This window comes from Myxocyprinus asiaticus, chromosome 11 (genome assembly GCF_019703515.2).
Source record: "Myxocyprinus asiaticus isolate MX2 ecotype Aquarium Trade chromosome 11, UBuf_Myxa_2, whole genome shotgun sequence".
Taxonomy (NCBI): Eukaryota; Metazoa; Chordata; class Actinopteri; order Cypriniformes; family Catostomidae; genus Myxocyprinus; species Myxocyprinus asiaticus.
In genome coordinates, this window is record NC_059354.1 from 50,071,643 (window position 1) to 50,083,828 (window position 12,186).

The 12,186-nt window shown below is 39.1% G+C and overlaps 1 protein-coding gene across 3 annotated transcripts in view; it reads right to left on the minus strand.

Annotated features, from left to right (window-relative positions):
- The window catches only part of LOC127448237 (conserved oligomeric Golgi complex subunit 3-like), a 30,010-nt gene extending 23,752 nt beyond the window's left edge, over positions 1 to 6,258 (minus strand). For all 3 annotated transcript variants that reach the window (XM_051710627.1, XM_051710626.1, XM_051710628.1), the window contains exons 1-6: positions 6,071 to 6,258; positions 1,845 to 1,991; positions 1,564 to 1,625; positions 722 to 887; positions 335 to 409; positions 145 to 237 (exon numbers count right to left, since the gene is read on the minus strand). In XM_051710627.1, the coding sequence (XP_051566587.1) occupies positions 145 to 237; positions 335 to 409; positions 722 to 887; positions 1,564 to 1,625; positions 1,845 to 1,991; positions 6,071 to 6,244 (717 nt within the window). In that variant the 5' untranslated portion in view covers positions 6,245 to 6,258. The remainder of the gene's footprint in view (positions 1 to 144; positions 238 to 334; positions 410 to 721; positions 888 to 1,563; positions 1,626 to 1,844; positions 1,992 to 6,070) is intronic.
- Between the last annotated feature and the right edge of the window lie 5,928 nt (positions 6,259 to 12,186).

The following is a 12,186-nucleotide window of genomic DNA, read 5'->3' on the forward strand; positions in this document are numbered from 1 at the left end:
AAAATGGTACATATATTACCAATTCTCCAAGGGTATGCAAACTTTTGAGCACAACTGTATATAGCCCAGCTCTAACTAGAACAAGAGGAGAATATTGCAAAAACATACAAAATAAAAAGCTTTGATATGGCAACATTTGCTTACATGTGATGAAATGTATTCTATGCATTCATCTAGTTTGGAAAGCATCGGTATAAATCCCTCGCTGTTCACAGATACTGTTGACGAGTTCAGTTTCTGCAACAAAAAAAAAGGGATAAAACGGATAGTTGTTGGTTAAATAGATGACATCACACATGAAAAGCACATCTTGGAAAGAGTAGCAAAGCATTACCGTATTTATGTTTTCCAGTTCGTTGAAATATGAAAGTTTCTCTTGAATGCTCTCAGCTAGATCCACCAGCTCTGACTGTTGACAGAGAGAGAGAGAAATAATACAGTAGATGTAAACGCTGTTAATTCGAACAATTTCTCCAAACTGAAACGACTCTTAAAGGGCGTTCACTCCGACAGTGATTTGCCGTAACTGAAGCCATTCATCGACGATTTACGGCATTTCAAAACATTCTTGATTAAAAGGTTAAAAGCCTTGAACCAAAACATTACAAACTTTACAAAAAGGCAAAAGGTTCAAGATAGTCAATCTGAAGTGCACGTTATAAAATCATGGCCCATCACATGTATTTGAGTGTGTGAGTGAGGTAACGGGCCACACACAGACCTGCTCCTTCAACAGCTGTTCGCAGGCTTCATGAAGTGTTCCAGTTTTAATGGACACAAAGAGATACTGCTTCTGTAGAGAGTCCAAGTGCTGCAGAGCCGTGTTGACATCCGTCAGAATGGCGTCACACTGCTCCTGATAGCCGTTCAACACATCTCGAGTCGTCCTGTGGGACAAAACACAACTCCTTCGATTAAACATCAGCCATTGAAGTGGATGCGAAACTAGGAGGTCAGTAGGGCTATTGCTATAAACATCCAAACAAAACATTTTAGCTGGCTCTGAAGACAAACTGTGCAAGCTAATCCTCACAATCACGATCCTCTCATCCCTCAATCTTGTGTTGGACGGATGAAAAAGTCAGTAAAATGATAGTAAGATATTATATATTAACATTGCTGCTGCACATTAACTGCGTGAAGTGGGGCACCACATGACGGCATTTTTTATATGGTCTCAGATCCGTTTTTTTAAAGTGTTTCAGTATCATTAATCAGGTGTAAATAGATGCATATGTAGCATCGACGCAGCTGTCACGTGGTACCTGTTACGTTTCTCAGCGCTGGTCAGGATGGGCCAAAAAGAACTTGAAACATGCCCCCCTAAAATGAGCACTTTCACTAATAGTAATTCCATTCCTGATATCAAGAATCAGAAATTTAAATTGAATTGTTGATACCTATAATTCATATCGCAGTATATACCGTAGCTGCCCTGCGTTCTCATTCATTAGTAGAAATACTAAAGAGCACTAGATGTTAAATTAACTAAAAACACCACTAATAAATACGACACTCATGTTAATATCATGTGATATCAATCCACACAGACATAACACACACCTGTATTTAGCAGATTCATCTTGATCCATCTGAGTCTGGAGCTTTGAGAACCAGCTAAAGAACTGCCACACAGATGATGATGTCATTAGTCACACGATGATCCAGTGGAACCACAACAAAAAACTTGACAGTCAGAGAAATGTTTCATTCCATAAAGAACTTTGAGGAAAGACTAGATGGGTTCATTCTTTTGGACCTGAACTTCATTAAACAATCAAAACATACAGCTGTAAATGAACTCAACCAGATAAGTATTTCTCTTTCAATCTGTGATGTCACACCTGTTGAGCGGTCTCTATTCTTTCACTCTCCAAATCCAACATTTGGAATCCCTGCAGGAGAACGTCCTCGGTGGATGCTGGCAGAGTTGTAGTGAAAGATGAGCGCAGGGAACGAGACGCCAGGCTGCAGATGTCCTCAATAGGGAGCTGAAGAAACATTTACAGTGCAGAAAGTTAAAGGAAGACTGAATGCACAGCTAAAAGTGATGCAATTTTTCAATCATGTTGTTTTCATTGCAGCCACTTTCCATACAAACGACCAAATATAGACAAAAAAAAAAAAAAAAAAAAACTTCATAAAAAGCACCAAATAGCTTCTTTTATGGTCCATGGGAAAAGTAACAGCAGAGGGGTTTGGACCAACATAAGGGTGAGTAAATAATAACAGAACTAAAACTGGGTGATTCTCACTTAACCTGCCAATAAAATGTCCTGGGCTGTTTCCCAAAAGCATCGTAAGCGAAGTAGATCGTAGAAACCATTGGCGCCAATGCTCTCTACGATCAAATTAAGCTCGAGGTCAGGGCACAGTGCTAAGGATATTTTCTACTGGCCCGGTTGGGCCAGTGCTTCAGATTTTTACTGGCCCTGCCAACATTTTCACTGGCCCCAACACAAAAAATGACAAATAGCTGTTTTTACCATCATAGCTTCAAAAAATATGTCCGAAGTATGTAAATACATTTACATTTTTACAATATATTTAAAAATTTGTAATACAATGTCCCCCAGGGGCCTGGGTAGCTCAGCGAGTAAAGACACCGACTACCACACCTGGAGTCATGAGTTTGAATCCAGGGCGTGCTGAGTGACTCCAGCCAGGTCTCCTAAGCAACCAAATTGGCCCGGTTGCTAGGGACGGTAGAATCACATGGGGTAACCTCCTCGTGATCGCTATAATGTGGTTCTCGCTCTCGGTGGGGCACGCGATGAGTTGTGCGTGGATGCCGCAGAGAATAGCGTGAAGCCTCCAAACGCGCTATGTCTCCGTGGTAACGCACTCAACAAGTCACGTGATAAGATGCACGGATTGACGGTCTCAGACGCAGAGGCAACTGAGATTCGTTCTCCACCACCCGGATTGAGGCGAGTCACTACGCCACCACGAGGACTTAGAGCGCATTGGGAATTGGGCATTCCAAATTGGAGTGAAATCAAACGCCATTATCATGTCAAATTAATGTTAACGTTTTGAAACTAACCTAATTAAATGTATACTTACATTATGGAGACTGAGCAGCTCGTGATTTTCAGACACGTGTATAATTAGGGTTTAACAACGTTTATTACGTCTCATTCGGCACTTCATCTCAAAGGCGAATTAATGAGAGAAAATTTGATTGTTTTTTTACAGTGGGAATAAAACTAGTGCTCTGTCCCTTTACGAGAGCACATGCATGTTAAGCAGTCTACACTGCATGGAGAGAGATGATGATGATGAGACATATGCATGGAGAGACATGGATTTTCAGTCCTATAGAAAGAAACTGTTGATTTTTTGTGTTCCAATGTGAGGATTACTAATTTTCACCAACATGTGTGAACACGGAATGTGCGGGGATACTTAAAATGTTGCACAAGACGTTAAATCCCACTACGAAATTCATTAAGTGGTTTTTCTTCCTGCTATTTTCTACACATTGGTAATAGCTGCTGCTATAACACTTGGAAAAGAGTGAGGACAGTGCGCTTGGTGTCTGCACGATCTTGTGCATGCACGCGACTGTGCCTTGGCGCGTCCAGTATATTATGCGATTGCGCATCTTTGCGAGAGAAATATACTCGCGCTCGCTCCTCGGTTAGAAGACTTCCTGCGCTCAGTGTAATTTTTTTGCTCTCTCGCTTGTTGTTTGCTTGCACTAATGTTATAAATGCAGCTCTGGCCCGATCGGGCAAGTGACAGTTCTAGCAACTGGCCCGAATTTTTCTTACACTGGCCCCGGGCCATCGGACAGTCCTTATTGTCGAGCCCTGGAGGTGCTTTAGGGAAACGCAGCCCAGGACATTTCTAACCCCAAATAAATACACAAACTATGAAATTATATTTTGTGCAAAGAAAATGAAGCTGAGATTTATTGTTTTTGCATTGTGACATTGTCAGGACATTTATAAGCACATTTTAACCCCCAATTTTCAATTCCGTAACACTTCTGGATGTTTTACATTTACGATTCCCATTTATTTAAATGATAATTCACATTAGTGTGACATGGTATTTATTTATTTATTTACTTACAGTAAAAAGATGCTGTTTTACAGTGTTTTTTTTATTTATTAAAATCAGTGAAAATGAAAAGCATTACTAAAGGAGTACTACTGTGATGTATAAACACTTTACAATGTCAATAATACATTTCACATAAACATTTTCGCATCGCGGTAATGAGAATTGGAGGGTAAAATATGCGTAACTGTCGTGAAAATGTTAAAAAAATCTTAATGGCCATAAAATAGGCTTAATTTTCTATAACAATCAAAAAAAATAAAAAAATAAAATGCTTATTGGCTTCTTTTGGTTTTATATTTGACAAGTATCGAGAGTAGAGATCGACCGATATTGGTTTTCAATGACCGAAATGATACTGTGTTTAAGTGTCCGATAACTGATGTGCATAACAGATTTTTAATTCAGCTTTTTGGCACATTAACAACTTAATCATTTACCACTAACCACTGCATTACAAAACTAAAAGCACGCACAGTCTACAAAGAATTAATATGACTAGTCTTAGTTGCAATATACACCTGTTCAAAGCACCTCATTTAGCCTAATTAAGAATTAAAATGTAAAGTCTTATTTGTCCAACATTAACAGTACATCAGATATTAAAAAATCGGTTATATCGGTCAAACCGATTATCGGTCTATATCTAATCGTGGGATTTCAACTATTAAAATAGATGGAAACTAAAATCTTGGTAAGTGTTATTGAGGATGAAAAAAACAACAAACCAATTTAAACAATATTGGCAAGAAAACATATTTTGCTTAAAGAAATAGATCACCCAAAAATGAAAATTCTCTCATTATTCACTTACCCCAATGCCATCCCAGATGTGTATGACTGTCTTTCTTCAGCAGAACACAAATTAAGATTTTTAGAAGACAGAGCTCTGTCAGGTCCTTATAATGGAAGTAAATGGGTGCCAGCACTTTGACGATCCAAAAGTCACATTTAGGCAGCATAAAAGTAATCCACACGACTAGTGATCGACCGAAATGGGTTTTTTAATGGCCGATGCCAATACTTGTACTGGCGGCCATACGTATCATCACTTATTTTAGGTGGACATACGCAAAATCCTAAGAAAGATAGGTGGGCATACGGTGTATGTGAGCACTCCACAGGATGCTGGATCTGCTCAAGTTTTGTGAGGTTTGTTTATTACATATGTTTAAACGAGATATGCGCATATTTGCAGACAGTATATGATATTAGTTTTATTAATATTCGCCTTTTTATCATTAAACAAGACAGATAAAAGTTAAAGGGAACTGTTGAGGAGAGAGAGGGAGAATGAAACAGACGAGCTCTTTAACATTATGAGCTCAAACACGTCTGCTGCGGCTCTGATATACGGACCATTTAAATGAGACCGTGTTGCACACCAGTCTATTATTGTAGCAACACGATAGCATGTAACAACTGCTGTGTCTCATTTCGAAGGCTGCATGCTAGCTATGTTGCATCCTTTGAAGACTGCAGCATACTGAGTGTCGTCCTTTAAATGAGTCGGCCTTTGTAGGAGAAACAGAAACAGCCTTCGAAACGAGACACAGCTAACAAAGTGAACTGTGACTGATCGTTTACATGTCTCAATCACTTCACATGCAAACAGGTGATTCTCAGCGTCCTCAACTTTCGTCCAGGGCTCTGATGCTGTTTGAAATGATCGAAATGACTCAGTCACCATTCACTTTAATTGTATAGAGCAAAGACGCAATAGAAGTGAATGGTGACTGACGCTGTCATCTCCTTCTGTGCTCCACGGAAGACATGACGTCATAGTTTGTAGTTTGAAACAACATTAGCATGAGTAAATAATAACAGAATTTTAACGTGGCGTATTAATATAATCATAACCCACTGACGTCACTTAACTAGCTAGATGAGGGTTTGAAAAGATTAACTGAGCACCACAGCTCAAAACTAGCCCCATTCAAGTGGAGTGATTTTAAACGTACTACATTTGTGCAGTTAGCTGACAGGCTATAGCTTCACTTACTTCAGCTGGAATCGGAGTCACTTCAGCGGCGGCGCGGATCTCAAGAATCGAGTCCGTCTGTTTGTCGGTTAACGGCGCCATTGGATCAGCTCGCTGGTCCCAGTGAGACAGTTTCTCTCTAGTTTCTTTCTCAGTGAGATCTGAGTAAGGCTGTTCTGTGAGAGACGCCATCATGACCAACAACACTCGACGTCATCAGAACGTACGCTTCTTCCCGGTTGGGCGGAGTCAAGACGGAGGTAACCAATCAGAGAAGCGCTTTCACTCTAACTCCTTATTATGACCTTATTCACGCTAGCGCCATCTTTGATTTTTAATGGGAATAAAAACGAGGCTGTGACGGATAGACTTACAGTCTCTTCAATGGCACGAACTGTATAAAGCTCCTAGATCACATCTGATTTTCCACAACTCATGTTGTCTGGAGTTCTTTATATACTGAATGTTCTTGGACAGATATTTTATCAATGTTTTGTCCGTGGAACGATCCAAAAACACTTTAAACTGCAGTGCATCAATTTAAAAAAGTTACTCAGAGGTCTTTTGAGGACAAAAATGTCCGTGTCAAAAACTGCTATAGTAATATTATATATTAATATTATTTCAACTTTCAATGAGTTAATTTTTTATTCTGATCATAACTACCAAATATTCATTCATTTTCAGGATTTTAACCCTTTTAATGCCAGTTTGTTTACATAATGCCACTGTTGTTTTTTATGAAGAAAAAAACACAAAAATTAATTATTTTCCATAAACTAAATGCTAAGGGGAATCTTTATTATTATTATTATTATTATTATTATTATTATTATTATTATTATTATTATTAAAGTCTGGTATACGTCAATGATTAGCAACAACATTCATTCTGATGTATTATTATTTCTTGTGCAGTGTCAGATAAAAAAAAGCTCACTCATATATATAAATAATATATATATATATATATATATATATATATATATATATATATATATATATATATATATATATTATTATTATTATTATTATTATTATTATTATTATTATTATTTTCCACTTTCACTGACTTAGATTTTTTTAACCACCATCAGTCCTGATCATAACTACCAAATATTCATTCATTTTCAGGATTTTAACCCTTTAAATGCCAGTTTGTTTACATAGTTCCACTGTTGTATTTTACACACACACACACACACACACACACACACAATTTTAGCTGCATCATTTATTCAATTGTCCTGCATTGCTCTATAATACAGAAAACAGAAAATAGGAAAAAAGCATGTATTTGCTCCATAGGCTAAACATGAGAAAAATGGCGCCATCTGGTGGAAAATATTAAAAATGTAAATTTTGAAGCCAGGGCTCCGGAATGAAATCATAATATCATAGAATTCATGATTTTATGCTTTAATGGCACTGGGATCAAATATTACAGTTTTAATGGGTTTCAATGGGGACATTTTTGTCCTGAAGGTCCTGAGTGTAACTATTTTGTGTACATAGTGTATTATAGATGTATTATATGAACTGAGGTTGAAATATCAAAATTCCCCAAAAAATACATACCTTTGGCAAAATGTATGCCATTTTGTTAATATTCCGTATGCCGGAAAATTGCATTTTTTGGCGTAATATCAGCATTGTCAGATTTCACTGCTGATTTGAAATATGTTCTTTGATTGTAATCTTGACCAACCATTTTTTAGATTTTTGGTCTTCCTCCATTTAAGTAGATGGGAGCTGCACTGGCATGACTGGAAATAACCTCCCGAGAGCGTTCCAAATATGGCCAACAGTGGACTGACTTGCTAGAAAGACTTTGTTTATCCTCACATCATATTGATTTTTGAAATTTAAGTGATGAATTTTTTTTTCTTTTTTCTTTTATGAATTCATTTTCAACAGTCATCTAAATTTGATGGACCCACATATTGATTTAAATGTGGATATAGACATAATTAAAATAGGAACGCTGTACTTTAAAGGTGCACTCAGTAACTTTTTGCTCGTGTCATCTTGGACTTACAGTGACACCTAGTGGTGTGAATGCAGCATCATTCAAAATCAACAGTTTTCACTTAAAGATGCCATTGTACAAATTCACTATTCACAATCAGCCATGAGAGTTACTGTGATTAAGTGAGTAGTATTCAGCTGGTCATGTGATTCTAATATGGCTGCCCCCATGAGGGCGCCCCTGCTCCATGTAGAATCAAACAGCTTTTATAAGGTTACTGATATGACTGGAGTCTTCATCTCATGTGAGCGCTCATGATTTTATACATGTTTCAAAATTACAATTCACTTCTTTAGGAGTAAAACTTTTTTAATGGAGAAAAAATTACTGTGCACCTTTAATTGACTAATTTTTAATGCTAGCATAAATATACATTTTAATCCAGAATTTTTAACATTACATTTATTTTTGTTTTAAAAATGTAAAATATCTGAAAATTACATTTTTGTTGCACATTCGAGCACCGAAAGATACATTTGCCTGATCTAGAGTCAGATTTTCCCTTCTCAGAAGTAGTTAAGATTTTAATCTGAGGTGGGAAAACTGATCCTAGACCAGCAGTTCTGATTAAGAAGTATTATGATTGCTTTTACAAGGAATTTCAATGTCTGAGTACTTTTTAATGTCATCATATTAGAGACAAGTGTTCATACTGATATTTGGGCAAGCAAATTTATAATTCCACGGAAAGACATTATCTAGCCTTTTTTCATTCAGAATTATTTTATTTTTTTAATACATAATATAACTGTTACACTGTACATTAAAACAAAATGTACAAACACTTAAAAATATTATCAATAACTGTTACATGAGTTTGAATAAGCATTTAATTGATATAAATGTTACACAGAAATCTTGCTAATTCAAAAATATTTTTGCATATCAAGACAAATTTTGCCCCATCGTTATTGCCCTCAGATCTAGACTTTATCACCTGTGGAAGTCTTTTGCCCCTTGATTTACAATGGATGCCTTGGTGCTGTTATTTAACCATTAAGTTAAAGTTTAATTATGAAAGAATGTCTAGTTGCAATCTTTATTGTTATAGAAAGGCAATTCATTCCTTATAGATTAAACTAAATTTGATCAAACTAAACAAAATTTATATTAGTGACAATTTTTTCACATGGCACATACAGTATTTTCAGGTAAGAAGTTGGGAGGAATTTTCAGCACCCTGACAAAAACTACAGGATTTGGAATTGAGAATTCTCAAACAATAAAGGGGTCTAATTGATGTCACAATTGGGCCCTCATTCTGAGAGCTTTAATTTGCTGGTCTGACTGTTGCCCGGTTCCATTCTGCACAGACACATAGACAGAAGATGTTCTGCCTGTATTTACTGTGTGTATTTATTGACATTGACAGTCATTGCGTTCAGTGTTCTATCATGGCACTGTTTCAGACTTTTCTTGGATGGCTTGGTCGCTTGAGTCACTGCATGTCCAGAAGGAACACAAACATGAAGGCACAGTGTGCTGAACAATGGGCCAGCATCCTGAAGATGGAGTCTAGATACCTGGAGCTGGAAGATCAGGTATCCACGAGGGCCGAGGGGAGGCAGGCCTTCCATTTGAGCACTATAGATAGGAATTACCGTATAAGATGCCGCCACATACTGGACAAATACATGCAAAAAGAGAGAGAAGAAAGAGAGGGGAAGAGAACGAGAAGGACACAGAAGGAGAGAAATGAGAAGGAAGAGAGAGAGAGACAGGATCCACAAGGGCTGAGGGGAGACAGGCCTTTGATTTCAGTGCGACTGACAGGAAGTACTGGATAAAGGGCCGCATGATCATAGAGAAATACCTGCAAAGACTGAGAGAAGAGAGAGAAGAAAAAAGTGAGAGGAAGAGAAAGATAAAGAAGGAGAGAAGGGAGGAAAAGAGAGAGGCAGCCAGGAAAGAAGAGAGGAAGGAAAAAAAGAAATGTGCATCACTTCCTTTTTAGAGAGGCCGATGAAAAGAGAGAGACAGCCAAGAAAGAAGAGAGGAAGATGAAGGAAAAAGGAAATGTGCAAAAGAAAAATAGAGGCTGAGGAAAAGAGACAGATAGGGTGTTTTTAAAAGAGAAAGAAATCGAAAGGTAGAAAGATGAAGGAAGACCAAAAAGACCAAGACCAACTCTAATGCGTGTTGAGGTCAAGCCCCTGTCGCCTTCTGAATCCCTTGATTCACTTGTATCAGAATCATTGGTGGATCAAAGGGCCTCTCTTCAAATTACTCCATCTGTCGAGATTAAATCCTTGGCCAGATCTACCTCTCTCAAATCATCAGCAGAACCATTGGAGGTCATACAGGTTTCTCAAAAGCCAACTCCACCCCTGCCCGGTTCTTCAATCCACAGGTCATCAGTGGCAGAACGAGTGGTTGTTCAGGTGGCCTCTCAAAAACCTATTCGAGCAGTCATCAAGATGAAACCCACAGTGAGTTCTCCTGTCCAAAAATGGACATTGGCAGAACCAGACGTAGGTCAGATGACCTTACAACACCAAATTTCACAAGCCATCATCTGTAAACCCTCAGCCGGTTCTCCCTCTGTCAGATCATCAATGGCAGAACCATTGGTGGATCAAAGGGCCTCTCTTCAACTGACTCCAGTTGTCACGATTAAATCTTTGGCCGGTTCTACCTCTCTCAAAACATCAGCAGAACCATTGGAAGTCATACAGGTCTCTCAAAAGCCAACTCCACCCCTGCCCGGTTCTTCAATCCACAGGTCATCAGTGGCAGAACGAGTGGTTGTTCAGGTGGCCTCTCAAAAACCTATTCGAGCAGTCATCAAGATGAAACCCACAGTGAGTTCTCCTGTCCAAAAATGGACATTGGCAGAACCAGACGTAGGTCAGATGACCTTACAACACCAAATTTCACAAGCCATCATCTGTAAACCCTCAGCCGGTTCTCCCTCTGTCAGATCATCAATGGCAGAACCATTGGTGGATCAAAGGGCCTCTCTTCAACTGACTCCAGTTGTCACGATTAAATCTTTGGCTGGTTCTACCTCTCTCAAAACATCAGCAGAATCATTGGAAGTCATACAGGTCTCTCAAAAGCCAACTCCACCTCTGCCCGGTTCTTCAATCCACAGGTCATCAGTGGCAGAACCAGTGGTGGTACAGATGGCCTCTCAAAAACCTACTCCACATGTCGTCAAGATGAAATCCGTGGCCGGTTCTTCCATCCTAAAATGGACAGTGGCAGAACCAGTGGTAGTTCAGATGACCTCTCGACATCAGACTCCACCAGCCGTCAACAGCAAACCCTCAGCCGGTTCTTCCTCTGTCAGGACATCTATGTTAGAACCATTGGTGGATCAAAGAGCCTCTCTTCAACTGAATTCAGCTATCAAGAGGAAATCCATGGCCGGTTCTATCTCTCTCAAATCATCAGCAGAACCATTGGAGGTCATACGAGTCTCTCCAAAGCCAACTCCACCCCTGTCTGGTTCTTCAATATACCGGTCATCAGTGGCTGAACTAGTGGTGGTTCAGATGGCCCCTTGAAACCAAACTCCACCAGCTGTCAAGAGCAAACCTTTAGCTGGTTATTGCTCTGTCAGGTCAGCAATGGCAAAACCATTGGTGGATCAAAGGGCCTCCCAAAAACCAACTCCACCATTCGGCAAAATGAAACATGTGAACGGTTCTTCCTTCCTAAAATGCAAAGTGGAAGAACCAGTGGTATTTCAAATGGCCTCTCAACACCAAACTGCACCAGCCTCTAAGAGTAAACCCTCAGCCGGTTCTTCTTCTGTCAGGTCATCAATGGGAGAACTACTGATGGATCAAAGGGCCTCTCTTCAACTGACTCCAGCTGTCGGGATAAAATCCATGGCCAGTTCTAACTCTCTCAAATCGTCAGCAGAACCATTTCTGAATCAAAGGGCCTCTCAAAATCCAGCTTCACCAGTCATTAAGATGAAACCTGTGGCCGGTTCTTCTGTTCTAAAATGGACAGTGGCAAAACCAAAGGTAGTTCAGATGGCCTCTAAACATCAAACTTCACCAGCCTCTGAGCTCAGACCTGCGGCCGGTTCTTCCTCTCTCAGGTCATCAATGGCAAAACCATCGGTGGATCAAAGGGCCTCTCCAAAAAACATCTC